Source organism: Diutina rugosa (assembly GCF_008704595.1).
Source record: "Diutina rugosa strain CBS 613 chromosome Unknown scaffold71_size45150, whole genome shotgun sequence".
Taxonomy (NCBI): Eukaryota; Fungi; Ascomycota; class Pichiomycetes; order Serinales; family Debaryomycetaceae; genus Diutina; species Diutina rugosa.
In genome coordinates this window covers 19,487-45,137 of record NW_022995106.1, presented here as the reverse complement: position 1 = coordinate 45,137, position 25,651 = coordinate 19,487, and the positions used below count along the sequence as shown (strand labels likewise).

The window sequence follows — 25,651 nt, the reverse complement described above, 5'->3', positions numbered from 1 at the left end:
ATCTTGGCCCCCGATAAGAGCTCATGCTCGAGGCACGCTCGCGAGCCTGAGATAGGAAGATAAAAGTCTTGGCTCGTCAGCAGCCCTCGTAAACCCTGGCTGGCGACACACGTCGGCTGTACTTCGTGTGGTTTAGGCGCCCTTTGATGGTAAACGGTGATATATTATCTCGCGACCATCACTAGCCCGCCCCTGGCTACTGTCGCTACCCCAGTGATCCTCCCGTGGCTTACGGATGATCGCTGTCATTGCGGTGACGACACCTTCAAGCCTCGCTAGATCCGACATTCCTAGATCGAGATTTGCCACTTCGCAGGGTCTACGCAAATGCGACCGACGCTTCGCTACGGCTGACGGCAAGCGACATTTTCCCACCGCCAGCGCCCCCAAGGGCGACATCGCTGTCAACATGACCCCAGTGGCCCCGCGAGACATGCCACAAATCAAACCCGCGGAAAAGGAACTTTGCAAAGCCGCGAATGAGACGCTGCGATGACCCACCCGCGGCGTGCCGGTGTCTGCGACAGTCGGGTGGTTTCGTCGTGGGTTTCGCCCTAGGCCTGGAAAAATGCAGACACCGCCACCTGTCGACATCGGGGGATGGCTTGCCCCGGATATTGGGGCCTGCGTTGACACATGGTTAGTAAAATGTCTTGCGATGGCAATGACACCGATTGTGTCATCTTTGACACATTTCCGAATCGTGCCAGCAGTTGACACCATGGGTGTTCGGTGCGTTGGATCTCAGAGGTGTTGGTTGTTCTTTTGCTTCGGCCGTTTGTGTCGCCGTGTGGGGGTCCGGCTTCCCCCACTGAACGGACGGTTACATTATTAAAAGTACGTCAAACCACAATGGCATAACCTAGCATAACCTAGCATAACACCGCTCACCACCGGGAGGAGTTCCGCCGTCCCCTGACGCCAGCCGCGGTCCACCTGCTATGTCCGAGCTGCCCACGCGACGTATCAGTACTCGCAAGTGCCGACGAGGCACGGCGTGTACATTACGTCAACCACGTCAACCACGTGAGTCTACCACCGAGGAAGAGAAAAATTACTCCAGTAGGTGACGTAAAGCGGTCCTGTCAACCCTTCAAGTGCAGACTTCGTATACACGTAAATTTACAGACGCTGCAAGTGGGACAAACTGCCCCTGGTCCTTAGTAATGCTGTCATCGGGTGGATCGCGATGGGCTCCCAGGCCCACAGACGCAGCCCCGCCAAATCGCAGCCCCGTGCTCCCAGCACCCGACGCGATGAGATCAACTTGCTGCCATTCGGGTTTGTCGGTGTCGTAAAAGTAAAGAAACATCAACGACAACGACTACCAATGATGGTGGCTTTTGTTAGCGGGACTCCGATGTCGTCGCGTATCCGTCTATTTCCGCGGGTGCAGCGGGTGGCGGCTATCGGAGGGAGTACATATGTCGACTAAACGCCGATGGTCTTCGGCGGACACGCACGGAAGAGCCTTGAGGCGACCGAAGCCTGCAATGGCGGCGAATTGGCGCCGCGGCTACGTGAATGTATGTATTGTGTTGCCAGGCAACGTCTATAACCCAATAAATAACCCCGATGTTCGTGTCCCTAACCACCCCCTTTAGGCGGGTTTGAGGTGGCCGCTGATTTCTAAGAGATAGGTCTTAAAGTACTCGAACGACACGAGCGTCACCGCCAGCGCCGGCACCGTCCGGATTAAGTTGATGGTGTAGCCGGCGTAGAAGCCGCGGAGGCCGTCGGTGCGGGCGATCTGCTTGATGGTGTCGAGCATGCCCACTTTCTTCCCCAGTGGTTGCATTTGCATCCGTGTTCGTAAGATTTCGTGGGGGTAGGTCACCGTCAGCGCCAACATCTTCAGCACCAGCAGCGCGAGGATAAGCCGGGGGAGGTAGCTCAGGTCGTGCACGTTGCTGTTGCACAAGAGCATCTGCTTCAACTTCTCGTACACGGGGAAGTGGATACCAACGTGGACAAGACCAAAGAGCAGCGGCACTAAACCCAGATAGAACACTTTGATCCCTTCTTGTTTATACATCTTGATGAAGGCATCGAGGGTGCCGTGATAGTAGGTGCGCTTACCCCCAACTACCAGCAGCCCTTTACCCGTCTGAAGCATGAGCCGGGTTTTCACCACCCAAATAGGGTTGACGGCGATCAGCAGTGCCATCCCTGCCGTCACCGCCGAAAGCACGTGTGATACCAGCGGGGTGGTGATGCCGAGGTGGTTCTGGAGCCACTTGGGGTACTTGAGCTTAGCTCGTTCGTACACAGTGAAGTAGATGGTCCACGTCGGTAAATAGCCAATGGTGATGGGCACAAGCCCACGGTAGAAGCCACGAATGCCCTCGGTATGGTATATATGTTTGAAAATCTTGAAAAATTGGTTGGTGGAGTCGCCGGTGGCCTGGGCCCGGGTCTTCACCACGTCGAAAGGGCATACCACCACTCCCAGCAAGAAACCCAGCGCCGCGCCGGAAAGAGTGACAAGCTGCGACGGCAGGCACTTGCTCAACACCGCCGGCGGGCTCCATTTGCCGAGCACTTCGAGCTTATGGGAGGGGTCGATCTCGAACGTCGGCCGCTCCAGCTTCTGCACGTGGAGCTCCTCGCCGTGGACAACGTCGGTGAAGTCCGGGGCCAGGTCGTCGTCGTGGGCAGACGACGGATGCAGCATGTTGGCGTGGACGTCGGGCTCACAAGTGGACGCTGGTGATACTTATCCACTCCCCTCGGTGTTTGGCGAACGAAAACGTGAGGGGAGTGACAGGGTGCGCGGTGATAGCTTATGGCAGAGGTGAGGGGGGAGCGAGCCTCAGAGCGTGAGAACGGTAGATGCCAGCTACCGGAGAGGCAAGGGTAGCCGATGACTATATAGTGTTTTTACCAAAGGGGGGGTTTCAGTTGTGGTCGCAAAAGCGGTTTTGTTTTCTTTGTTTCAGTCTCATCGCCCTAACAGCCGCGCTGAGCACTGGCTGTGTCGTGTGCTCGGGTGCCGCTACCCTATGCTGGATAGAGCATTGCCGAGGAACCGGCGCGCGCACCTTAATCGGGTATGTCTAAGAGAGCTAGCGTTGCTACAATGGCTACCTTCGAGGCCATCCCCAATACACCCTTGATCCTGGAACGATGATATTTGATGAGGTTGTGTTCTATTGGTGACTCCACACCATCGCATTTTTTGCGGAGTTAATAGCCTTGGTCTGAAAGTGTGAGAAAACCCCTCACCGCGCTGTTTTACCCGGTCGGAAACAATCAAGCAGAACACGGCAATGAAACAAAACAATCAATAGCGCTGTAAGCCGATCAGTCTCTTCAAAGCTTCCGGGTATTCTTGACAACAACTTCTAGTTTTTTCATCACTCAAATTCCGGCCGGGTTTCTTTGATAACGCTAGCTGTATACTTGTCAAGCATTTCCAAGTTTGAGTCGCTTCAAAGCCGCTTGCATTTTTATGCTCTAGTTTACGATGAGAGAGATTTCTCGCTATACTGTTGTTTTGACCCAATGACGTCTATCGGTTCTCCAAACAAAAATCCCACTTGACAACCAATAGGTTTGTGATCGGCTGCCACAATAGACACAATGATTTTCTCGAAGCACAAATATACTGCCAATGATCTAAGAAAGGAAAGAGCTACATTCACCCGAGAGGAAGGTTGCAGGCCACAAAAACTGTGTCTCTCATAACGTTTACCTATCTCTATTACACTTATTTCTCTAGCGACACGTCCTCGTCCAAATGGTGGTCGAGCGACAGGTCGGAAATGGGCTCATTGAAGTGAGCCGGAGTCTCCTTCTCCTTCCGCTTGACGAAAGGAAGTTTGTCGAGGATACTCGGCCGCCCGAGCTTGTGCTTCTCATCCTCAATGCTGTCATCATCTTCGTACCCGCCCTTGCTGAGAAGATAACGGTCCTTGATCACGAGGGCAGCGATGAACATCGGCGCCATCAAGCACACACCGACGACACAGAGCACCCACTGGACGTGGTCGTAGGCGTCGACCATCTTCTGCCGCATCGGGTCGCCCCACGGCTGGGTTTTGATGTAGTTGAACGGCAACGGGTACGCCTGCAACGCTTCCTTAGGGTCGTCCATGTGTTTGATAAGCTCACGGTCCATCACCTGGGTCCTCACCGCCCCTGAGATCGACGACCGCACCCCGAGACCGAAATAGTATATCAGGAGGTAGAACGCCGTCACCGCCGCCATGTCTTCCTTCTTTACGTACAGCTGCATCACGGTAAGCGTCGAGTACTGGTAGAGACCAACCCCCAACCCCCACAACACCTCGGCGGCAATTTACCCTCCGTACGCCGAAAGACCGGTACAGAAGTGAACAAGCATCCCCACGGCGACGAAACAGATCAGCACCCCGGCAATAATCAACGGCTGGGTGTGGCGGAACTTGGCGACAAAGAACCCCACGATCGTACCTGTGATGGTATAGACAAACTCCCCGAGAGAAGTTCTTCTCGTTGCCAGAGCAATCGATTGATTGACACCGACAATAAGCAACGTGTACATATAGTCAGCGGGCATCCACCACACCACCATCTGCAACGTGGTAATGGTCATCCCGGCCCTGATACTCTTGACCTTTAACGCTCTCACCGGCACGAGAGGATTTTTGGCGAACTTGACTTTGTACAAGATCACGGGAGGAATCAAGGCAAACCCAATGATCAACGGACATAGGATCTTGGCCTTACCCCACTGCAGCTTGGTGCCACCAGCAAGGGTGAACGACACGAGAATATGACCAAACATCGCCATCACTAAGATCAGGCCAACGACGTTGAGACGAACAAAGATATCCTTGAGGTACTGCCAGGCGATCTGCCGTCTGTTCTTGCCGGCGTTGATTTGAGCCTTGGCCTCGTTGTATTGAGCTTGCAATTCCTTCCACTCTTCGGTTCTGCAAGCCAATCACTCCATGTGGAGCAAACACAACCCCAACGGCACACAGGCTCAGGGAAGAATGAACGCCCACATGGCGATCCCCCACCGCCAGTTGGTGTCGACCGACTGGGTGATCGACCCCGAGGCCCAGGTGTTGATTATGGTGGCCATATCGGGGATAAGCGCACACGCCATCCGCCACCGAAGCGTCGAATTGTCCAAAACCAAAAGATAGGCGGTGTTCATCATCCCACTCAACCCGACTTAGTACACCGCCGACCCGCCACAGAAGTAGGCGATGTTGGTGGCTTGCGAGGTGACGATGTTGCCCACTAAGGTCAAAATCACCAGAAACACTACAAGTTGGAACCACCCGTAAGTATCGGCTAGCCGAGCGTATACCGGGTGGACAGCAGCAGAAATCACTGACTGACTGACATTGATCGTTGATGAAAGTGAGTGGTTATGGAGGGCCAGCGCCGCCGTGATCTGGAACACATTGCGAAGAGTACCTTCTAACCCGTAGGCGTACCCATAAATGAACACTGAAAACAACAAACAAATCCGCGGGAACCAGGCTGGTAGGCCTTGCTGATAAGGTCGCGCTTCTTGATGTCGACCGCGATCGGGTCGAGCCCCCGCGGATACTGATACATTGTCTGATTTATCAGATTGGCCGGCGACACATTCCCTAATTATATTGCCGGCACCTGAGGTACATAAACTTTTTCACACCACAAAAAAGGCAGGCGCCGTGCCTATGCATTTCTGCTGCCCAGACTGTCAGTGGTCTGAGCCTCTATCATTTCCATCACCGACTCGGACAAGGTTTTAAACCGGGCAAGATTGATCAGATAACTGAACGTGATTGGTTGTACTCGATCGATCAGATAACATGCCGATGGGTTTGTTGCTCTCAGTCCATACGACAATGTATGGAGTGGCATCTGATTGTGTTCGCTAAATACTTTAAAGTTAAGAAATCGACAATGGTCAAGGAGACCTTTATTAGCTAGCTAAACTGCTTAACCTATAATAGCCGAGGCCACCTTGTGAAATAATTGGTATTATTGGCTTCAGTTTGTACCCATTCATCCCCATTGTTGTTTTTCTGTGGTTGTCTGGTGCATGTTAATCCCACATAATCCCGCTTAAGTCCGATTAAACCCGAAAATGATATTCTTGGAACAATTGAGCGAATTTCCACATGCGACCGGTGTACATTTGCAATCTGTGAGTGATTTTACCGGGACTTGATCTCAGTGGGTACCTCCAATGGGTGTGAGACGCTGAATAGAATAAACAGGCGGAAACTCTCGCTATAAATACGGCTTTTACCACATCCCCGCCATCTCCGCTGTCAACCCATCGTCAATTTCCGTGCCAGCACGGCGCCGCCGAATTGAAGCGGACGCGCAGAAAAAGTGCTTGCGGCATGCACGGGAGTGAGGCCCAGGCTTGCGATGGAATTGATATCCCTCTGACATTTTTTGGGATGTCGGAGGGATCACCGCAAGACACTATGCTGGATTAGCCCGTAGTCGGCGGTGGTGGCTGTCTGCTTTGAACTAGTCGATCCTACGGGTGTCCTTAGACTGCAGTTTTGATTTTATCTTAGCTAAGGTAATCAATTACTGCCACAGGGAGGTCCTCGAGGATCGCTGATAATTTTGTGTGAAAAAGTGCCTAGAACCCTTTTCGTTGCCTTTGTGACGTTGCGAAACCGCCCTCCCCGGTGCTCCCCTTCGCCCCTGATGCAGTTAGAAACTTACAGGGACATTGATTGGATATGGAGTTGCGCATGGTGACAGTTTTTAACGTCATCGCCCGTATTTTGTCGATACCTCGGTGGTTATTGTCTGCGTACCCCGAGCCAATTGGAGTCAATGAAATCCCAAAATTGACGAGTGCTCTAGCCTTAAGCCACACGGCATCACCACCAACCGTTTCTCCTCCGATAGAATAATCCCACTCACCTCCCCAAACTATTCAATTTTGTATTTTGTGAGGTAATTTCTACCAAGGCCCCACTTCGAATCCTAGGAATTTTTCTTTTCTCAAAACCCAATTAGGCAGCTGGCGCCACACCGTCGCACTCTCCCATACTGTGATGCTGGGGTGGAACACTATCGACCTGGACGCCGGCCTCTTCACCGAGCTTGTGGAGAAGCTTGGAGTGAAAGGCGTCGAGCTCAACGATGTTTATCTGCTTGACCCCGAGTCATTGGCGGCGCTTGCTCCCGTGTACGGGGTGATCTTCTTGTTCAAGTGGCGCCAACACGATCAAGGCCAACTCCCCGCTGGCGGTGTCTACGACACTGACTACCAAAACCACAATATCTTTTTTGCTCAGCAGACGATCCAGGATGCCTGTGCCACCATTGCGGTGCTTAATTGTTTGATGAACCGGCCAGAAATTGATTTGGGCAATGACCTCACCGATTTCAAAATGTTCACCACGGGGTTTGATTCCGAGATGACTGGTGACACTATCAGCAACTCGGAGTTGATCCGTACGGTACACAACTCGTTTTCGGTGCCTAACTCGTTGATTATTGATGAAATGAGCCGTCCTCAAGGTGATGGCGACTTATACCATTTTGTCGCTTACACTCCAATCAACGGCCATATCTACGAGTTGGACGGGCTTCGGCCGTACCCGATTAAGCACCGTGAGTGCTCAGGTGTCGATGAATTTGTCCACTTGATCCCAGAAGTCATCCAACAGCGCATCGCTCAGTTTGGCAATGAGCTCCGGTTCCTGATGCTTGCCATCAGCGACAATCGCCTTGAGAAAGCTAAACGCATTGGCGACCACGTTGGCCTCGAACACGAGATCGTCAAGCGCGACCAGTGGCGGAAGGAAAACATGCTCCGTCGCCACGAACACACTGGTCTCGTGATTGAGCTCTTAAAGAATATCATTGCGGAGAAATCCGACGCTGAGTTTGAAGCCTGGCTCGACCAAGGCCGCAAGCCAGCATGACTTTACAAGTTTCTAAATTAGTGGTTTTTTTTTGCCACCGACTACAGTGATGCATTATTTTCGATTGTCTCCGATTTTGAGCAGTCTAAATGCCTAATGCGGCGATGATAGAAATTGTTAGTTTGTCCGTCGCAATTTTTCATGTCCGGGGCTCGCAACGGACACTCCCCCTACCCCGGGTGCGGCCTTTACGAAACACCTGATCCTCTCTCGACACTTAGGCCACGAATATACACACCACCACCACCACTTAGGTTTTATTTAAAGAAAACCAAAAGGCTTCGAACCCACCCGACACATACAAATGAAACTATTGGCGGTGGCAGCGGCGGTGCTCCTATCGCTCGTGGCAGCAGAGCCAGCACCCCCTCCAGCGGCAGCTGACGTGGCGGCGGCTCCAGTGGCGCTGGCAGCTAACGCTGAAGGTCAGGAAGTACCCTTACCCGAATACCTTACTCTGGAAACGTTTGAAGCCGCCATCGCGTCGCGATTGCTGCTTGTGGAGTTCTTCTCTCCCTATTGCCACCACTGTACGGCGTTTGCTCCGACATGGGAGGCGACGTACCGTGAGTTTAGAGAGGAAATGGAACGGTTAGGGATTCAGATGAGACAAGTTGACTGTGTGTCTCAGGGTGATCTCTGCGTACAGCAGGACATCAATGGGTATCCACTGATACGTCTTTATGGTCCTGATCCTGAGACTAAACAGGGGAGAAACTTTGGCCAGTTTCCTAGAACGATTGAAAAGACATCGGAAAACATCAAGACGTTCATGAGAGACCTGTACGCTGAATTTAACGACGGTGCGCTTACCATTTCCCTGGCACTGAGAAAGCTTAGTAATGAGGAGTTGGCTAATATCATTGCTGGTGAACCTGCTTTCCCTAAAGCTGACGACGATAACACTCCTCCTGATCTGTGGCTCGTATCGTTCTGGCCGGCTCTGGAAGCGCAATGGGAAGGTAAGGACGGCCACCCAGAATTTGGCCAAAAGTGTATGGACTGTAACGACTACAAAGTGATGTGGGACCGGGTGCTGGGCCAGATTCAGCTGTACTATAAAACGGCCCACGTGATGTGCGACGACCACAAGGAGCTTTGCGACCTGCTTGACCTTAAATTTGAGGGTCGTTACGAAAACCCCGAGATCGTGGTATTTTTGCCGAAGCAAGTGGGCAAAGTCCGTTGGGACTACAAGGGTCACTTGGGACTGAAACTGTTGAAAGATTGGGCGATGAGATTATGGGAACTGTCTCGTTACGAAAAGATTACTTACGGTGGACTTCCCGACGTCATGAGACACGAGTTTGAACTTCCTCCCGGGCCAGTACCGTACCTGCCGCCCTTGAAGAACCAAGTATCGGTGATTTACTACTTCGACGGCGACAAACAACTGCCTGAAGATGAAACCATTATGTCCTACGCCCTTGAAGCGGTGATGAAGCTGCCGTTCAACGTGTATTTGTACAAATCCAAGCACATCAAGCTTGAGACAGCGATGGTGCAACAACTGGACGCGCTCCCCAAGTTTATCAATGCCATTCCCGGTCAGGACCGCAAATACAAGTACGACAGAGCGTTGCACGTCGCCAGCACCTTCACCTCCAAACCGACGTTCCTCATCTTCAAGGACGACTCGTTGATGTTTGATGTGTTCCCAGCGTTTGCTCCTGAAGACGTGCGCGACCCAGTCAAGGTCGGCCAGTGGATCCAACAGCACCAATTCCCGCTCCACGATGAACTTACCAACGATAATCGTCGTACTTACTTCAACCGCAGTGACGACACCAACTCTAAGGTGGTGCTTACCGTGGTTGATCTTAACGACCACGACCACATGTCCAAGGCGTTGTACAACATGCTGGCTGCCGCTCACGAATACCACCTCAACCGTCAGCAGTACTGGTTCGGCGAAGTCGAACTGCAACGGGCTAAGAAGCACGATAAGGTGGATAAGCTCATTGACCAGGGCGCTGATCACGGCGCTGTTGTCAAGGCGATGATGGAAGAAGTACCCCATTACTTCGACCGTGACGAAGCCGTTTTTGCCTACGTCGACGTCAACAAGCTCGATAACTTAAGCAAAAAGCTCAAATTTGACTTAACCAATTATAAAGTGGGCGACACCTTAGTGGTGCTGCGCAACCAAAAACAGGTATGGAACACTGACGGCGACGGCAATGCCTTGCTGAGCGACCCGTTGCGGGTGAGAGACGTGTTGCTCTCGTTGCTTGACCCTCTGTTGGTGTCTCCCGAGGTGTCGGCAAAGGTGAAAGTGCTGCTGGTGGCCTCTCGTGGTCTGCTGAACTCTCCCTACGTCGCCTTCGCGGCGTTTGGTGTAGTGGCAGTCGCCGTGTACGGCTATTTGCGGGTACGTCGGGGTCGTAGACGCCAAACCACGGGTATGGGGATCCTCGGCAACTTTGAAAAGAAGGATTAGAACCAACTTAAATAATCAATAGAACAAAACTTTAGGAAGTTAGTTATCCGATGAGTTGGCGCATGAGTGCTTGCTGTTCAATGGCCTTCTTATAACCAGGGGCCAAAGGCGTACACTGCCAGTCAACGCCTGCCTTTCCTTGAACCTCAGTAAATGAAGGGATAACCATTTTATCAGGAATCACTGTATTGTCACGAATGATACACCCTTCGTTGACCACCAGATTGACCCCCAATTGGCAGTTGGCCTCGATAAGCACTCGCAGACCAACATAGGCGCTTTTCACCACCAGCGACGGGCCAACCATGGTATACAGACCAATTTTCATCCCTAATTTAGGTGGGTATATCTGGGCTTTACTGTCAATAAACACTGCTTTGCCAATATCAATGGTGCGAGCGATTTTGTTGTCAGCACCGGTTGGTTCGCCATGAAGCACGGCTCCATGATTGATGGTGGAGCCTGCGGATATTGCCACAAACTTGAAGCCATGGATGGTAGCCAGTTTCAGGATACGAGCACCATTGGCGGTCTCAAGAAACTCCAGCAGCATGGTTGAGAATCACAGTAAACGCGATCACCATGAGACGTGATTGCTGCTATGATGTTTAACGACGCGATTGATACAGTGATTAACATTATAGAATACGATGATAAAAACTAGATGATAAAATAAAAAGGTTGAAGGAAGTATTCACATATAATAAAGTGATCTCTGAAGACAATTATCAGCGTAGTGAGGCCTAAAACCATATCGAACTCAGGTGAATTGAAACCCGTGAACAGAGCAAGATCAGTATTGGATCATCGCTGACAACTGGACGCAATTTAATTAGGAGGCTTAGGCCTGAAGATGCTTCGACGCGGCCACCACGTTGGGTGGGCTCATTTCGGAGCACCCTGCATCGGAAAAACCCCTCCCTGCACTTCGCGCCGAAGCAAGAGCAGCTTACGAACGAATACCCTCGGCTTTCAGTAGTGGTGAAAGACATATTAGCTTCATTGGTAGCGGAAGTATAAATCCATAATGTCTTCTTGATTATAATCTAAATCCTACACCCCCTTTTCTGTATTTATTTGGAACAGCCCTGCCCGTTAGCTGCGACACCCCCTCACGCGGTTGTTGTACACGTTGTTGTATACACGCTGAAATTCGCGTTATTTACGTGGACACAACCCTGCCTAAAAATTTCATCTTGTTGAACCTCCAACTCCAACCATGACCGTGTTCCGTATCGACTGTGGCTACCGTAATTACGACTGGGGCAAGCTCGGGCTGACGCTGGCCGTGGCGAAGTTCGCCGCCAGCCTGAACCCCAATACCAAGGTCGACGAACTGAAGCCCTACGCCGAGTTGTGGATGGGTACTCACCCGCTGGTTCCTTCAGTGGTGGTGGATAACGGCAAGCTGCTTCGCGAGGTGATTGAGGCCGACCCGTCGTTGGTCACTGAGCCCGTGATCAAAAAGTTTGGCGGCAACGTCGAGCTCCCGTTCTTGTTCAAAGTGTTGCTGATTAACAAGGCGTTATCGATCCAGGCTCACCCGGACAAGCTGCTTGCTAAAGTGTTGCACGCAAACGACCCCAAGAACTACCCTGACGACAACCACAAGCCGGAGATGGCGATTGCCCTCACCGACTTTGAAGGGTTCTGTGGATTTAAGCCGTTAGACCAGTTGGCCACCACTCTTAAGACCATCCCTGAATTCAGAGAGATTATCGGTGACGACATTGCTGAACAATTCATCAACGGTATCGACACTAACGCCACCGAAGGGCTGGAAGCTGACAAGAACAACCGTAAGCTTCTTCAAGCGGTGTTCGGTAAATTGATGCACACTGACGAGGCCACCATTCAAACTCAAGCCAAGAAGCTTGTCAACCGGGCGGAAACCAATCCTGAAGCTTTGAACGCCATTGACTCTCGTTTGGCCGAACTCATTGTCCGTCTCAATAAGCAGTTCCCCGAAGACGTGGGCTTGTTCTGCGGCTGTCTTATGTTGAACCACTGTGAACTTAAGGCTGGTGAAGCGATGTTCTTGAAGGCTAAGGACCCTCACGCTTACATTCTGGGGGACATTATCGAATGTATGGCTGCGCTGGACAACGTGGTGCGGGCCGGTTTCACTCCCAAGTTCAAGGACGTTGACAACTTGGTCGACATGTTGACCTACTCCTACGACCCCATCGAAAAGCAAAAGATGCCCACCACTCCCTGCGACAAGGCGTCGGGCCAAGCGCTGAAGTGTGTGGTGTTCAACCCTCCCATTGACGAGTTCGCCGTGTTGCAAACGGTGCTTGATAAGCAAGGTGACAAGGAACACTTTGACGCCTTTGACGGGCCCTCGATCATCATCGCCACCAACGGAGCCGGTACTCTTAAGGCCGACGGCCAAGAGTACCCGTTCGCCCAAGGGTACGTGTACTTCATCGGGCCCAACACCGCCTACGACCTTGTGGCTTCCGAAGCTGGCTTCACCACCTACCGCGCTTACGCCTAAGCCGGAAACACTACCATCACCACAACCATATATAACCGGCACCCCCGTATATCCAATAATAAGCATACCCAGGACGAAATTGTAACGAATTTTCTTCACCGCCACCAGTATCCAAAAACTATCAAACCCAACATAAACTCGTATATGGTTATAGTTTGTCGCATCGGACAGTCATTGAGTCCGAGTGAGCAATCCTTTAATAAATTCGAACAAGGAGATTACAGCTAAATTATATCTTATCAAACGACTCCAACGAGGATGATACTGATCAAATGTGCCAGAGTAGTGTTAATACAAGTTAACTATCAAACGGCATCTAATTAAAATTATAATTTGTGTTGTGACCCTAAATTTAGTACCTTCGAAGTGGCGTGGCTGTTCCCCTCCCCCACACTCCCCCGAAATTTTCCACCGGTGCGGCGGCACCGACACTACCACCACTATGAGTAAACAAGAAGACCAACGCGTCGACGACGCTGCCGACGCCATGGCACAGCTTCAGTTGGCGGACTCGCTGCTGACGACACCTCTGGAGACTCCCCAAAATCCCTCATCCACTGCAACCCCTCTGGACGCCTCCGAAGCGGCGCCGGTGCTGGAAACCGACACCCGCTCCGTGTTCATCGGCAACCTCGATTTCAATGCCAATCCGCCTCAGCTTGAACGGGTGTTCTCTGAGATGGGCGAGGTGGTCCGAATCACCATTCGCCAGGACCGGTTCACAGGCCAGCCTCGTGGCTACGCCTACCTTGAGTTTGCCGATGTCGACCTGGCCACGCGGGCGGTGGCCGAGCTTGACGGCTACGAGTTCTTAGGGCGACTGCTTTCGGTGAAGCCTAAACGTACCAATATTCCTCGTCACCAACGGGGTCGGGGGCGTGGTCGTGGAGGTCGCGGTGGTCGCGGCCGTGGTCGTGGAGGTAGAGGGCGTGGCGGCCGTGGTCGCGGTCGGGGTGGTTATGGTTTGCGTGATGATGGCGGTGAAGTCCAAGCCACTAATGATGCCACCCCTGCTTCTGTGACTATTGTCGAGAGTGCTACCTCTGAGCGTGAGCATGGCTCCTTTGATGGCCGCGACGACGGTGTCGCCTAATTTCCTTTTTTTTGAGTCAATTGGTGTTTGTGACTTTCCCTAGGTTATTTGCTGAATTAATGCTGGATTAATACACGTCGCTTTTCTCATAAAAGACACTTATCTCTTCAATTCCTTTTGTAAAATGGGCCCACCCAAAGCGGTGCGTGCGGCTCGCGATCGTGCGAGTCTCTGTCTCTGGCTCTCCCCACCAGCCGCACACGTGACTCGCATCCCTCGATGCGATGAGATAGGCTTCCCCCTATAGTGTCAACACTCACCTCTCCCCAGACACACCCCCACAGCCATGACGTCGGTGAGAAAGAGAAAGATGAACCGCTCGTCGGTGAAGAAGGCCACCCGCCGCACCAAGGACAAGCGCCGAGATATCCCCATCAAGCTGAACCCGCTCATCGCCGAGCGGTGGGACAAGCTGTTGACGTTATCGCAGAACTATAAGCGGTTAGGGCTCCGAGCTCGGTTGGGAGTCAAGAAGGGTGGTGAAGAAAAGGAGTTGGAGACCTGGTACGAGCAAAAGGAGCGGTTAGCCGCGGAAGAAGCGGCCAAGATCACTCCTGCCGATATCGAACACACCGACGACCCCGCTAAGATCCCTATTGGCGAAGCCCGAATCATCCGTGATGACGAAGGCAAGGTTATTAAAGTCGTCCACGGGACGATGCAACCGAAGACTGACTCGAGCAACGGCGAGCTGGAGGTGATTCAGGAATTCAAGAAGATGGCCCAGGAGCACGCCGCGAGAAAGCGGGTGAAGCACATGACTCCGAGAGAGATCGAATTCATTAAGGATCTTGTTGACAAGCACGGCGACAACTATGAGGCGATGAAGTGGGATAAGAAGCTCAACCCGATGCAACAGCTGGCGGGTGAGTTGCGCAAGAAGGTGAACCACTGGCGCCAGTGGGAAGAATACCAGAAGCAGGCCTTGGCTGACCAGCGGGCTGAAGAAGAAGCTGAGGAGGCTGAGATCGAAGCTGAGGTTGAGGAAGAGGATGAGTAGACAGATTTTCATCATATATTATAACGTCATGACCAAGATATTAGTTTTCGGTAGCTTGCGTAGCTTGAGTAGTTTGTTCAAGTCTCAGGGGTCCCTGGCGACTAATTACCTCGTCGATAATATGGCTCATTAAGGGGGCAAGCTCGCATTGAGGGTAGCGGTCGACTAGACGGTTTTGCGGGGATTGAGTCTCGATAAGTTCGGTGAATTTGGGGTCAATGGGAACATTACCTAAGTAAGGAAGACCAGTTTCCTCTGCTAACCGTTCGCCACCACCAGAACTAAAGATATTGGTACACTCAGCGCAATGAGGACAAATAAACCCACTCATGTTCTCGACAATTCCCAACACGTTAAAGTTGACCTTTTGACAAAAATTAAGCTCTTTCTTTACATCGGCAACCGCTACTTGTTGCGGTGTGGTGACGATGATAGCACCGTCAGGGTTAGCATAACGGAGAATTTCGGCAATGGTAATGTGCTCATCACTCGTCCCTGGAGGAGTGTCTATAAGCAAATAGTCGAGATTACCCCATACGGTATCGTCGAAGAACTGGCGGATCATTGCTGTCTTTTTCGGACCTTTCCACACCACTGAGTTACCACGGTCCCCTAAGAGGAAACCAAGACTCATAAGCACAAGTTTACCGCGCTTAGTGCCATTCACTGTATCATTACCTGGATGGACGGTAACGGGGACCCATCCTTGAGTCAGTTGAAGCACTTGCTTATCTTCAACGCCAAACATTCTGGGAGCCAGAGGTCCAGTGAGATCGATGTCTAACACGCCGACATTGTACCCTTTATTGACCAAAGTTAAAGCGGCTTGTGTAGTGACGGATGATTTGCCGACACCGCCTTTCCCGGAAAGCACAAGGATGACGTGTTTAACACTCGCTAGTGACTTTGGTGGTTGATCCATAGATATAGAAGGGCGATGCGATAAGGGAAGGTATGTGTACTGATTAGTAATCAGATGATAATGTGGGGGAACCAGGGAAAGATCGGCTATGAACAATCAGTGGTAATGCCTTCGGATAGCGTGGAATATAGACAACGGTCTTGAGATGGTGAGTGAGCGGCAAATTCTGTGGGGGGGGCGTCTCGCTTAGTGATCAAAGGTAATGACAATCATGACCAAGAAAAAACGATATCATGGAATATTGGTGAAGTCGATGAACTTAGAGTAATAGAGACCGGAATAATAAGCAGTCGTTGTTTTTGTTTTAGCTGTAGCTGCTCTTTTGCAACCGATATGGTGAGATATCTTAGGAGATTATGGTAAAGTTGTCAACGAATCGAGAGACAAAAAGCATACTCCGATTGCAACCAATATAGAGATTATGTCGAAATTTCAATTTACCGTTTTGTTTCAGTGTATGTTTTAGTACGTGTCTCATCTGGTCGATCGTCAACAATCGTGCAAATGCATCAGCTGAGATTCCTTCACAACAAACCTTAACGTCTACCCACTACAACTACAAATCAATATCATCATCACCTCCAATTGCCACTTCCATCGTTCGTTCCCGCCAGATCACTAATATTTGATTCTTCATCCCCTCACCAAAATGTCCACCTTCACATGCCCACCAACATCTGGATCCAAAGAATATTTCTCCATCTCTTTTAAGAACAAGAAAATGCCCCAAATCACTCGCAAATTCCATTATTCAGCCGTCGTCGTCTCCCCTCGTCTCGTCTCGTCGTCTCCCGGCGCTCTCATCGCGACTCGCACTCCGTTGACCATCACCACCCACCCATCCGCAAACATAGCATTTGCCGACCCTCTCGCCATGAGTCAGCGGCGGAAACGGTCGATACTGCCCCGTCTGAGCGTGGATGACCCTCATAGCGCGTTGCTGCTGGGAGAAGTGCCCCGCAAGCGCCGTCTGGGCGTGCTCTCGCTGGTGTTTACCTGGTTGAGGCGAGCCACCAACCCGTCGGGTTCCAAAAGCGATCTGCCGCTTAACCAAGCCACCGACAATTCCATTGCGCTGTCAGTGACCCAGGAACCACTTGACGACGTCGCTATCCTGGTGAAAAAGCTGCGGCTCTCAATCGTGCCCCCAACCCTGGCCGATGAAATACCAAGACTGCTGGTGCTGATGAAACGGGACATGTACACCACCTACTACAATTTGAAGACCCGCAGCGAAGACGAGCATAACGATTTGGAACGGAGGCTTTCCACTGCCTATGGAAGCTTGCTTAAGCGACCACCTTTCGTGCTTGGCTCTGCCAGTGTTATGGCTGAGGTTCAAGGGGATGTTGAAACCGATGACGGGCTGCCGATTCCTGATCTTTCTCAATTAACAGGTACTCTGGCCCACCTGAGACAGCCGCTGGTAATTATCCACTCGCTGGCGATGCCAGTTGAGGAGCTGGATCAAGAGTCAGTGGTGTCGTTAGACGACGACTACGGGCTGATGGTGTATGCCGACGACGAAGGGAACTTAGTGAGACCTCCATTCATCAATGTTGACCCCAGGGAACGCTACCAGATCCTTCAGATGAAGCGGCAAATCGACACCGTTCACGAGTACCAGGGGATGATGAGATACATGCAAAACCCTAACGAGACGAAGCTGAAAATTACCAAGAATAATAAGGTAGAAACGGCGACGCAAACGCACGACGTCGACAACCTATACCGCTCCCTCCATTTCGCTCGTCGCCGCCAGCAGAATCAGGCTAATGGTACTTTTAAGGGTGATCCTAGCTCTATTAATGTGGTTAAACCGACTTCTGACTCTACTACGACCGGCACTCGTCGCCAGCGACGCAAACCGTTAGGTTGTTACGGCATCAAGTACGACCCAGAGAAGAAACCGCTGGCGACCAAGGGACCCAACCCGTTGGACGGCTATTTGGGCCGCGTGTCTAAGCCGAAGTTTACCGATAAAAAGACTGGCAAATCGCTCCTTTCGGGACCGCAAAGAGACCCGAAATTGCTCAGCAAGCGAGAAGTACCCACATTGGATGCTGACTACTTGGAAAAGCTGAAACAAGCGGAAGCTGCGAATGCTGGAGATGAGAAACTGGAGGCCAAGCCAGCCACTACTACCAAACCGGTGAGTGCCCCGAGTGCGGCATTTAAATTCGGCAACCCTTCTGCTTCTAAAACTGCCATCAATACCACTACTGACTCTACCACCGCTCAGCATAAGATTGCTTTACCTTTGCTGAAACCGGAGGAGTCTACTACTACTACCACCGAAGCTAAACTGACGCCGTCGTTCCTGATTGGTAAACCTCTGGCTGCGGCTGCTACCACTACTACTGAAGACGACGATGACTCTGGTCGTAAACGCAAGCGCCGCATTGGTGGTGACTCTGAATCGCTGACTACTCCTTCGTCATCTTCTTTGTTTGGCGGATCATCAAAGCCTCTTGAGAAGTCCACCTCCTTGTTTGGTGCCGCTAAACCGGCGGAAACTAAGTCTTCTGAAGCTTCAAAGTTCAACTTTGGTGCACCTAAGACTGATGCCAAACCTGTGGAAGCGTCCAAATTTGATTTCGGTATCCCTAAAACCGATAGCAAAACTTCGGACAAGCCTAGCTTCAACTTTGGTGGAGCGACCAAGACTGACGGTAAAGCTCCGGAAAAGCCTGCTTTCAACTTCGGTAGTCAAACTAAGACTGATGACAAGGCTCCGGCTAAGCCTGCGTTCAACTTTGGTGGAGCCAAGCCGGCCGAAAAGACCGCTGACGAACCTGCCGCAAAAGCTGACGATAAGCCGGCGGGAAGCACAACTTTCACCTTTGGTGGCGCTAAACCGGCTGAAAACTCCGCTACCCCATCGTTTTCGTTTGGTTCGGCTAACAAGCCCGCTACCGACAAGCCCACCCCGTCCTTCTCGTTTGGTAAACCAGTTGAAACTTCGGCTCTGCTGACGCTGTTGTTTGGAGCAGCCAAACCTGCCGAAGCTGACAAGCCTGCTGCTGCAGACAAGCCTGCTGACACGCCCTCGTCTCTCTTCGGTGGTGCGAAGCCGGGTGATGCGGCAGGCGCCAAGCCCTCGTTCACATTTGGAACGAAGCCAGCAACTTCAGATAAGCCCCTGTTTTCGTTTGGGACGAAGCCTGCTGAATCCACTGCTGCCTCTACCGACAAGCCGTCGTTTAGTTTTGGCGGCAAACCAGCAACGCTGACCGATACCGCGGCGCTGACAGCGACCAAGCCCACTACCACGGGCCTCTTTGGTACTCCTCCTGCCACTGGCGACACCACCACGTCGGCTAACTCTACGGCTACTACTACTGGTGGAGCTAATGGCAAGCCAGCGTTTTCGTTTGGTGCCTCATCGACAGAAAAGCCTGCGGAAACTACTACCAAGCCGTTTACCCTCGGCACGGCGTCACCAGCACCTCTGGGTACTCTGCTGCTGTTATTCGGCAGCAAACCTGACGCTGCCTCCACCTCACTGGGGTTCCAATTCGGCAAAGCCACCACTGCTCCTGCTGCTGGCACCACGCCTACTCCTGATAACAAGCCCAGCCAGCCGTTCACTTTCGGCAAAGCCGAGACGCCAGCGATTGCTCCGGCATCGTCAACCTCAGGCATTCCCGCGATACCGTCGGTGCCGCTGTTCAACTTTGGCGCTGTCCAGCCGCCGACGTTCGGCGGTAATTCGGCTCCTGCCCTTGGTGGCTCCACCACGTCCACTCCCTTTGCCAACAACAACGCTGCTACGCCTGCCTTTGGTCAAGCTAATCAAGCGAACCAACCGCTGGCACCTGTGTTTGGTTCTACCTCAGCGTTTGGTAGCAACGCGCTGACGCCTCAACCTCAACCTCAATCTGGAGGGTTTGGCTTCCAACTGAGAGAACTGACCCCCGTGGCTAACCCTAACTTCAAGTTCGCTAAAGGTGTCAATTTTGGTACCACTTCTGGGGGTCTTGGTGGGGCCGCGAACCCTGGTGGTTTTGGCAACAACGCACTGGTGCCGCAGTTTGGTGCCCAGACCACTCCTGGGTTTGGTAACCAAGGTTCCAACGGCTTTGGTGGCTTTGGTGTGAATAGTAACACCGGATTTGGTGCCAATAACGCCGGTGGCTTTGGTGGTAACACCAACACTACTCCTCAGTTCAACTTTGGCGGCAGCAATAACCCTAACCCGGTGTTTTCCAATCTGCTGAGTCGCCAGCCCAGTCCCGGGTTTGGTGGAACCCCGCAACCAATGGGAGGTGACGCTTTTGGCGGTGGCCAAGCTACCGTCATGGGGGGGACCGATTTTAACGCTGGTCCTCCAGGCGAACGGAAATTTGCCAGGATGCGGGCCCGCCGACGCGGCACGGGCGGACGCTGAGATGTAATTAGCATAGTAATGAGAGATATCGATTATGACAAATTGTAAAGTTTCGGGAGAAACACTTTAGTGAAATGAAGTATAGCCTTTGATGACATCAGTTGGGTCAACTTTCGTTTTGTAGAACGTTAATGGTAGATACCTGGTTTATGATAACTATAAGGTGAGTCTCTCTTAGTTTGGTCATCATACATTAACATCATTTACTTGATTAAAAAACGCATGAGGGGACGGTTTCATACTTTGGAGGCCCCCGTCCCCGCTTGACCACAAAGGTGATCGATTCCATTTTGACGTAGTGCACCATCACATTGGAGTTGCGAAAGATGTCCTCCATAAATTGGGTGCTCTCCTTCATAGTCTTTGCTTCCATAGCCACAAGCTGCTTTTCGTATTCGATCAATGCTTTCTCAAGTTGTTGGCGTTGGATCGGGCTCAATGGTGCCGTCAAAAAGATGTCTCGGAACCGCTTAACAAGTTTACCTTCGACATCTTGCAACTTATTGTCCATCCACTGGTTAGGCTTCGTCGCCTGGTTGGTGGTGGCAATGGTCTGCTTCTCCTGGAGCTCGTCAGCAACCCGATCGTGTACTAAGCGACTAGCCACTTGCGCTTGCTCCACCTCTTGCCAAATCTTGAACTTTTGTTCGGCAGTCATGCCGACGACTTGGTCAAAGAGGCCGAAGACCAACCGGAACAAGCCTTGCTCCAATTCGATTCTTTCGGCAAGAGTTCTGCGCATGCGTTTCTCGGTTTTGGGGATGAATTTCATCACACACTGGCGGTCGTAGTTGGTGGGAAGCGATTGTAAGAAGTGGTGGATGTTGGGAGCATCAAACCGGTTGGGATGGACGTCGTCGCCATCTTCCACCGGCAATTGCAGAGCGGTGAACGAGTACTTCATGGTTAGCTATTGGTGAAAAAGGAAGAGATGTCGGGCTATATACTTGTGGAGCAATTCATACTGCGCCTCTAGCGTCATTCCAGTACTATAGCTTCCTGAATCAAGTGGTTAACGTCTAATAAACTTTTCTTTTTTGGTGATATCCCTCGGTACTTGTAGCAGATCAGATAATTGAAAGACGCCTCTCCGATCATGGAGGTCAACCTAACAAAGTAAACCAATCATAGATTTGACAGAAATATGGATGGTTCGATAATCTTTTGTCAAGTGCACAACACCCACTTAATATGTGCGCTATCGCATTTGAATCCTCCGCCATGGTTACTCGAATAGGTCTAAATTGGCTCTGAATGATAGAGTACTCAAGACATCTATTATGTTGGTGCACCAACTAGATGCCAATTGCCGTTAGAATTTTTTAAATCTAACTGATTACGAATTGATTGCTTTTTTGTCCCCGCGAGTAGTTTTTGCAACCAAGAGGAGATCTCAAATTTCCAGACTTTTCGCATTTTTCGACACATGGAAGAGCTATACGAATTCGATAATCTGATCTATAATGATATTATTACAAAATGGGTATGCAAATAGGTTTCTACGACTCGGCCTTGTCCATGACGCTCCACCCCAACTTCTTCAGCAACCGCTCGTAGCGGGCACGGTCGCTTTCCAGCACCGACGGTTTGATCAGCGCCAACGCTTTGGCGAAGTCGTGTGCCGTCACCTCGATGTCGTCAGTGTCTTCTTCCTCGGGTTTAACGAACCCCAGCAGCTCCAAATCGCGAAGCAGCCCCTGGGAGAAGAACTTAGACTTCAACGCACTGACACCGGCCTCACGCACTAACGCCGAGAGATCGGCACCCGAGAACCGGTCTGATTGAGCTGCCACGTCGTCAAGACGGACGTCGGCGGCTAAGGGAGTTTTGTTGGCTCTGACGATGGTCTCAATGATTTGTAAGCGCTCTTGCTGGTTAGGTAAATCGATGAATAATGTCTTATCTAACCGACCGGGACGCAACATCGCCGGGTCAATCATATCGGGTCTGTTAGTGGCACCGATGCAGTAGACGCCACCACGGTCATTCAAGCCGTCAAGCTCAGTGAGTAAAGTGTTTACCACACGGGCCGACAGTTCCGAAAGCGTCAGGTCTCTTCTGGGCACCAACGCGTCCAATTCATCCATAAAGATGATACAGGGCACCGAAGCTCTCGCCCGAGCAAACACTTGACGCACTGCTCTTTCCGATTCACCCACATACTTGTTTAAAAGCTCAGGGCCTTTGATACTGATAAAATTGGCTCGCAGTTCATTGGCGACGGCTTTAGCTAAAAGAGTCTTACCACACCCGGGAGGACCCCACATCAATACACCACCGGGAGCCAGGATCCCCACTTTACGGTAGATCTCTGGTTTTAAAATCGGTTGCACAATCAGCATATGGAGTTCTTCTCTTACTGGTTGTAAGGCGCCAACTTGAGCCCACGTGACTCCGGGCACGGTAGCAAAACCTTCACGCTTAGCTGTCGGTTGGACGTGAGGCAAGGCCTTTTCAAAGTCAGCATAAGTGATATCTAAAAGCGACAATTCGTCATCGGAAAGTGGATCCGGGTGCAGCGATAAAAACCGTTGAATAATTGATCTTTGCGGTTGGTCAATGTCCATAGCGCCTTCTTCTTCGGAAGAGGCAATCGTCTCCACAATTCTCTTGACGGCCCAGATCCCGGCTTCCCGGACTAAAGCTTGTAAGTCTGCTCCGACGTAACCTGGGGTGAGCTTAGCGAGATGGCGGTAATTAAACTGGTCGCGGTCGGCGATGTTAAGCGATGACGTCATCGCTCTGAGAATGGCTTCGCGCTGGTTTTCGTTAGGGACATTTAAGCACACTTCGCGGTCGAAGCGCCCCGCGCGCCGAAGCGCCAGATCAAGCGAGTCCGGGCGGTTAGTGGCGCCAATCACCACCACGGGTTTGCCGTCTAAGTTCTCCATGGTGAGCTCGTCCATAAGCGTCAAAAGCTGGGCGACAATCCGGCGCTCCATTTCCCGCTGGGCGCCGCCATCGCGCTTCGGCGTGATCGAATCGATCTCGTCCATGAAGATGAGCGCCGGTGCCACGGCCTTCGCCTCGTCAAATAACTCTCTAAGCTTCTTCTCCAGCTCCCCCAGCATCCCCAGCACGATCAGCGGTGCCAGTACGTTGAAGAACGGCACCTGGAGCTCGCCGGCAAGCGCGTGGGCCACCAGCGTCTTACCACACCCTGGGGGACCGTAGAGCAATACTCCTCGTGGCGGCTGGACGCCAGTGCGTTGGTAGATCTCCGGGTGAAGGATAGGGAGCCCCACCGTCTCCATAAGCTGGTTAGTGACGTCGTCCATGCCTCCAAGCGCCGCCAAGTTGGTCTGCGGCGGCGTCAGCTCCAACTGCTTCTTCCGACGTTTGCGGGGCTTATCATCCAGCGCCTCGGGCGCCAGAGCCGGCGCCGTGTGCTTTTTCATCTGCTCAATGATATCTTTGTTGGCAAAGTTGTGGGTATCGACGTCCTCGACCAAATTAGAAGTGTCGTCATCGGCGCCATTAGCGCTGGCATCACCTGACTCATCGGCGCCGTCAGCGCCATCGCTACCGGCTTCCTCCCTCTCTTCTTGACGAATCACTCGGAGCACCGGATCGACAGACTTCTCCAATTGCTTCACTTTCATCCGCTTAAGCTTGAAGTCTCGCCCCTGGCAGTACTCGATCACCTGCGCCACCAGGATGGTGAACGCCAGCGCCGGCGCCTCTGGCAGCGACAACTCGTTGAGAAGGCGGTGGATGAGCTCATACACCTTCTCGTCGAGCAGGCCCGTCAACGTTCTCGCCATGGCTGTGGGGGTGAGTTACGGGGGGCGTGCGCTCATCGCGGCATCGATGAGCGCGATGCCTGAGCGCCGCACCGGTCGGGAGAGTGGTGCCGTCATCGGAAGTGTCGGCACATCCTCGACGGTTTTTCAAATGCCACAAGTTCGAGTACTGGAAGTGAAACAGGGGCGGGTACAGAACACCTACCGAACCGACGTGGCTTTCACGAGGCTGAGCGATTTTGCACCTGCCGAGTTTTCGCCGAAATGACACCTAATTTGCTCACAAGCGACACGTTGGCCGCGGAACTCCGGCAAGGCTGCGGTGGCCGAGGCGGCGGGCTTGTCATCGTCGACGCTGTCTGCCTGATACGGGTCAACATACGACGGCGCCACAAATTAATCATCATTAGCTAATATGCACCAGGTGCAGCCCGGTGATTATGGAGGTTTCTCCGATGGCTGCCACGTGCACACGAGACCAACCCAGGATGGGTACGCCATGGTTACCTAACCGAGGCATCGTTTGGCCTACCGGTGTTTTTCCGTTAAATATATGCAGTCGGTCGCATACTGGCCTCGCATCAACAATAAACCCACACTGTATCGGGGGTTAATGGGAGACTGCATCGCTGCGCCCGAGCTACGCAGGGTAGCGCAGGGTAGCTCGTTTAGTGAGAACAGCAGGGAATTCCGCAGGCACAATTTGCCGGCGGTGCAGTGGCGCGTGCTGCGCAGAGGCCGGCATTAAGCCCGAGGAAGTCCGACGCACATATGCCATAGAAAAAAAAAAAAAAGACCAGCATCCATTCTGTGTTGTCACAAATGGTATTGTAATAACGGGATGCGTCCAGACCCTCTCGACAACCGTTGCTGCAGTGCTAACTCCGGCAGCAGGCACCGCAGACACAAGCGGTGTAGCCGAACCACGGTGAGAGGCGGTTTTTCTTTTTTTTGCTGGTGTCCACATTGGAGAGGGACGCCAGACTAACTCCGTGTGAGTGTGAGCCTGGTAAACTTCAATTTTTCCCATATGTGGTTCAACTTGACTACCACTGCTTTGCAACTTTTGTACTTCTGCCTCAAGTGCAACAATCCGATCGTTTAGATCCAATTGCTCGAGTTTGAGATCCGTATTCTCATCTCGAAGTTTGTTAATAGTTTTCTTTTGAGTTTCAATTATAGTTGACATCGTCGCCGGTAGCATCTTCAATCAGCAGTGTGTTATCCGACAGCTTCGGAATGGCTTTCAGATTCAAATTTGTTTCGAGGTTCTCAATATTCTCTGTTTCTTGCGACCGTCGAGAGAGGCCAGGCTTAATAGAACATCGCTCGTAGCATTAGAAATACGCATACATTGGGCCAGGTGGAATACGGCATGGGAATGCGAATAGTCAATGAAACTTGGTGTGACCAAACTCATAGAGAAACATTCTCACCTTGATTTTTCTCGGGCACCTGTCATAGCTATTGTCAGCGGCAAAAGCACACCTGTAGTGCAGGTGCGTTTCTCGTATCTGCTGCCCTTTGAAAAGGGAACAATAGCGTTTGGACGGAATTAGAGGAGTTTGTGAACGGAGATTGTGTCGATTTTCAGGGACAAAGGACACGGGGGCGTGACCGTTGTCAAGGGTGGCATTTGGGTTATAGGCGCTGCTCAGTAGGCCCGCAAAGCCTATT

The 25,651-nt window shown here is 51.9% G+C and overlaps 13 protein-coding genes across 13 annotated transcripts; 6 read left to right on the top strand and 7 right to left on the bottom strand. All coding sequences in view use genetic code 12, as the record gives it.

Annotated features, from left to right (window-relative positions):
• Positions 1-1,600: 1,600 nt before the first annotated feature.
• Positions 1,601-2,674, bottom strand: DIURU_001883 (NAD+ transporter; the record flags this gene model as incomplete). Its single annotated transcript, XM_034154475.1, has 1 exon — positions 1,601-2,674. One exon carries the CDS (start codon positions 2,672-2,674, stop codon positions 1,601-1,603), a length of 1,074 nt encoding a protein of 357 aa, XP_034013338.1.
• A 1,035-nt stretch (positions 2,675-3,709) lies between these two features.
• DIURU_001882 (uncharacterized protein) lies at positions 3,710-4,237 on the bottom strand (the record flags this gene model as incomplete). The annotated part of the gene is made up of 1 exon (XM_034154474.1): positions 3,710-4,237. The coding sequence occupies one exon, from the start codon at positions 4,235-4,237 to the stop codon at positions 3,710-3,712; it is 528 nt and encodes a 175-aa protein (XP_034013337.1).
• Positions 4,238-4,300: 63 nt separating this feature from the next.
• DIURU_001881 (uncharacterized protein) lies at positions 4,301-4,774 on the bottom strand (the record flags this gene model as incomplete). The annotated part of the gene is made up of 1 exon (XM_034154473.1): positions 4,301-4,774. The coding sequence occupies one exon, from the start codon at positions 4,772-4,774 to the stop codon at positions 4,301-4,303; it is 474 nt and encodes a 157-aa protein (XP_034013336.1).
• A 2,236-nt stretch (positions 4,775-7,010) lies between these two features.
• YUH2 (Yuh2p) lies at positions 7,011-7,886 on the top strand (the record flags this gene model as incomplete). Its single annotated transcript, XM_034154472.1, has 1 exon — positions 7,011-7,886. One exon carries the CDS (start codon positions 7,011-7,013, stop codon positions 7,884-7,886), a length of 876 nt encoding a protein of 291 aa, XP_034013335.1.
• Positions 7,887-8,190: 304 nt separating this feature from the next.
• On the top strand, positions 8,191-10,326 carry DIURU_001879 (protein disulfide isomerase; the record flags this gene model as incomplete). Its single annotated transcript, XM_034154470.1, has 1 exon — positions 8,191-10,326. The coding sequence occupies one exon, from the start codon at positions 8,191-8,193 to the stop codon at positions 10,324-10,326; it is 2,136 nt and encodes a 711-aa protein (XP_034013334.1).
• A 43-nt stretch (positions 10,327-10,369) lies between these two features.
• Positions 10,370-10,879, bottom strand: DIURU_001878 (uncharacterized protein; the record flags this gene model as incomplete). The annotated part of the gene is made up of 1 exon (XM_034154469.1): positions 10,370-10,879. One exon carries the CDS (start codon positions 10,877-10,879, stop codon positions 10,370-10,372), a length of 510 nt encoding a protein of 169 aa, XP_034013333.1.
• Positions 10,880-11,545: 666 nt separating this feature from the next.
• Positions 11,546-12,826, top strand: PMI1 (mannose-6-phosphate isomerase; the record flags this gene model as incomplete). The annotated part of the gene is made up of 1 exon (XM_034154468.1): positions 11,546-12,826. The coding sequence occupies one exon, from the start codon at positions 11,546-11,548 to the stop codon at positions 12,824-12,826; it is 1,281 nt and encodes a 426-aa protein (XP_034013332.1).
• Positions 12,827-13,268: 442 nt separating this feature from the next.
• DIURU_001876 (uncharacterized protein) lies at positions 13,269-13,919 on the top strand (the record flags this gene model as incomplete). Its single annotated transcript, XM_034154467.1, has 1 exon — positions 13,269-13,919. The coding sequence occupies one exon, from the start codon at positions 13,269-13,271 to the stop codon at positions 13,917-13,919; it is 651 nt and encodes a 216-aa protein (XP_034013331.1).
• Positions 13,920-14,205: 286 nt separating this feature from the next.
• Positions 14,206-14,919, top strand: DIURU_001875 (uncharacterized protein; the record flags this gene model as incomplete). The annotated part of the gene is made up of 1 exon (XM_034154466.1): positions 14,206-14,919. One exon carries the CDS (start codon positions 14,206-14,208, stop codon positions 14,917-14,919), a length of 714 nt encoding a protein of 237 aa, XP_034013330.1.
• A 40-nt stretch (positions 14,920-14,959) lies between these two features.
• Positions 14,960-15,841, bottom strand: DIURU_001874 (iron-sulfur cluster assembly protein; the record flags this gene model as incomplete). Its single annotated transcript, XM_034154465.1, has 1 exon — positions 14,960-15,841. One exon carries the CDS (start codon positions 15,839-15,841, stop codon positions 14,960-14,962), a length of 882 nt encoding a protein of 293 aa, XP_034013329.1.
• Positions 15,842-16,490: 649 nt separating this feature from the next.
• Positions 16,491-20,231, top strand: DIURU_001873 (FG-nucleoporin; the record flags this gene model as incomplete). The annotated part of the gene is made up of 1 exon (XM_034154464.1): positions 16,491-20,231. One exon carries the CDS (start codon positions 16,491-16,493, stop codon positions 20,229-20,231), a length of 3,741 nt encoding a protein of 1,246 aa, XP_034013328.1.
• Positions 20,232-20,442: 211 nt separating this feature from the next.
• On the bottom strand, positions 20,443-21,135 carry DIURU_001872 (uncharacterized protein; the record flags this gene model as incomplete). The annotated part of the gene is made up of 1 exon (XM_034154463.1): positions 20,443-21,135. One exon carries the CDS (start codon positions 21,133-21,135, stop codon positions 20,443-20,445), a length of 693 nt encoding a protein of 230 aa, XP_034013327.1.
• Positions 21,136-21,730: 595 nt separating this feature from the next.
• On the bottom strand, positions 21,731-23,995 carry RIX7 (putative AAA family ATPase; the record flags this gene model as incomplete). Its single annotated transcript, XM_034154462.1, has 1 exon — positions 21,731-23,995. One exon carries the CDS (start codon positions 23,993-23,995, stop codon positions 21,731-21,733), a length of 2,265 nt encoding a protein of 754 aa, XP_034013326.1.
• Positions 23,996-25,651: the final 1,656 nt, after the last annotated feature.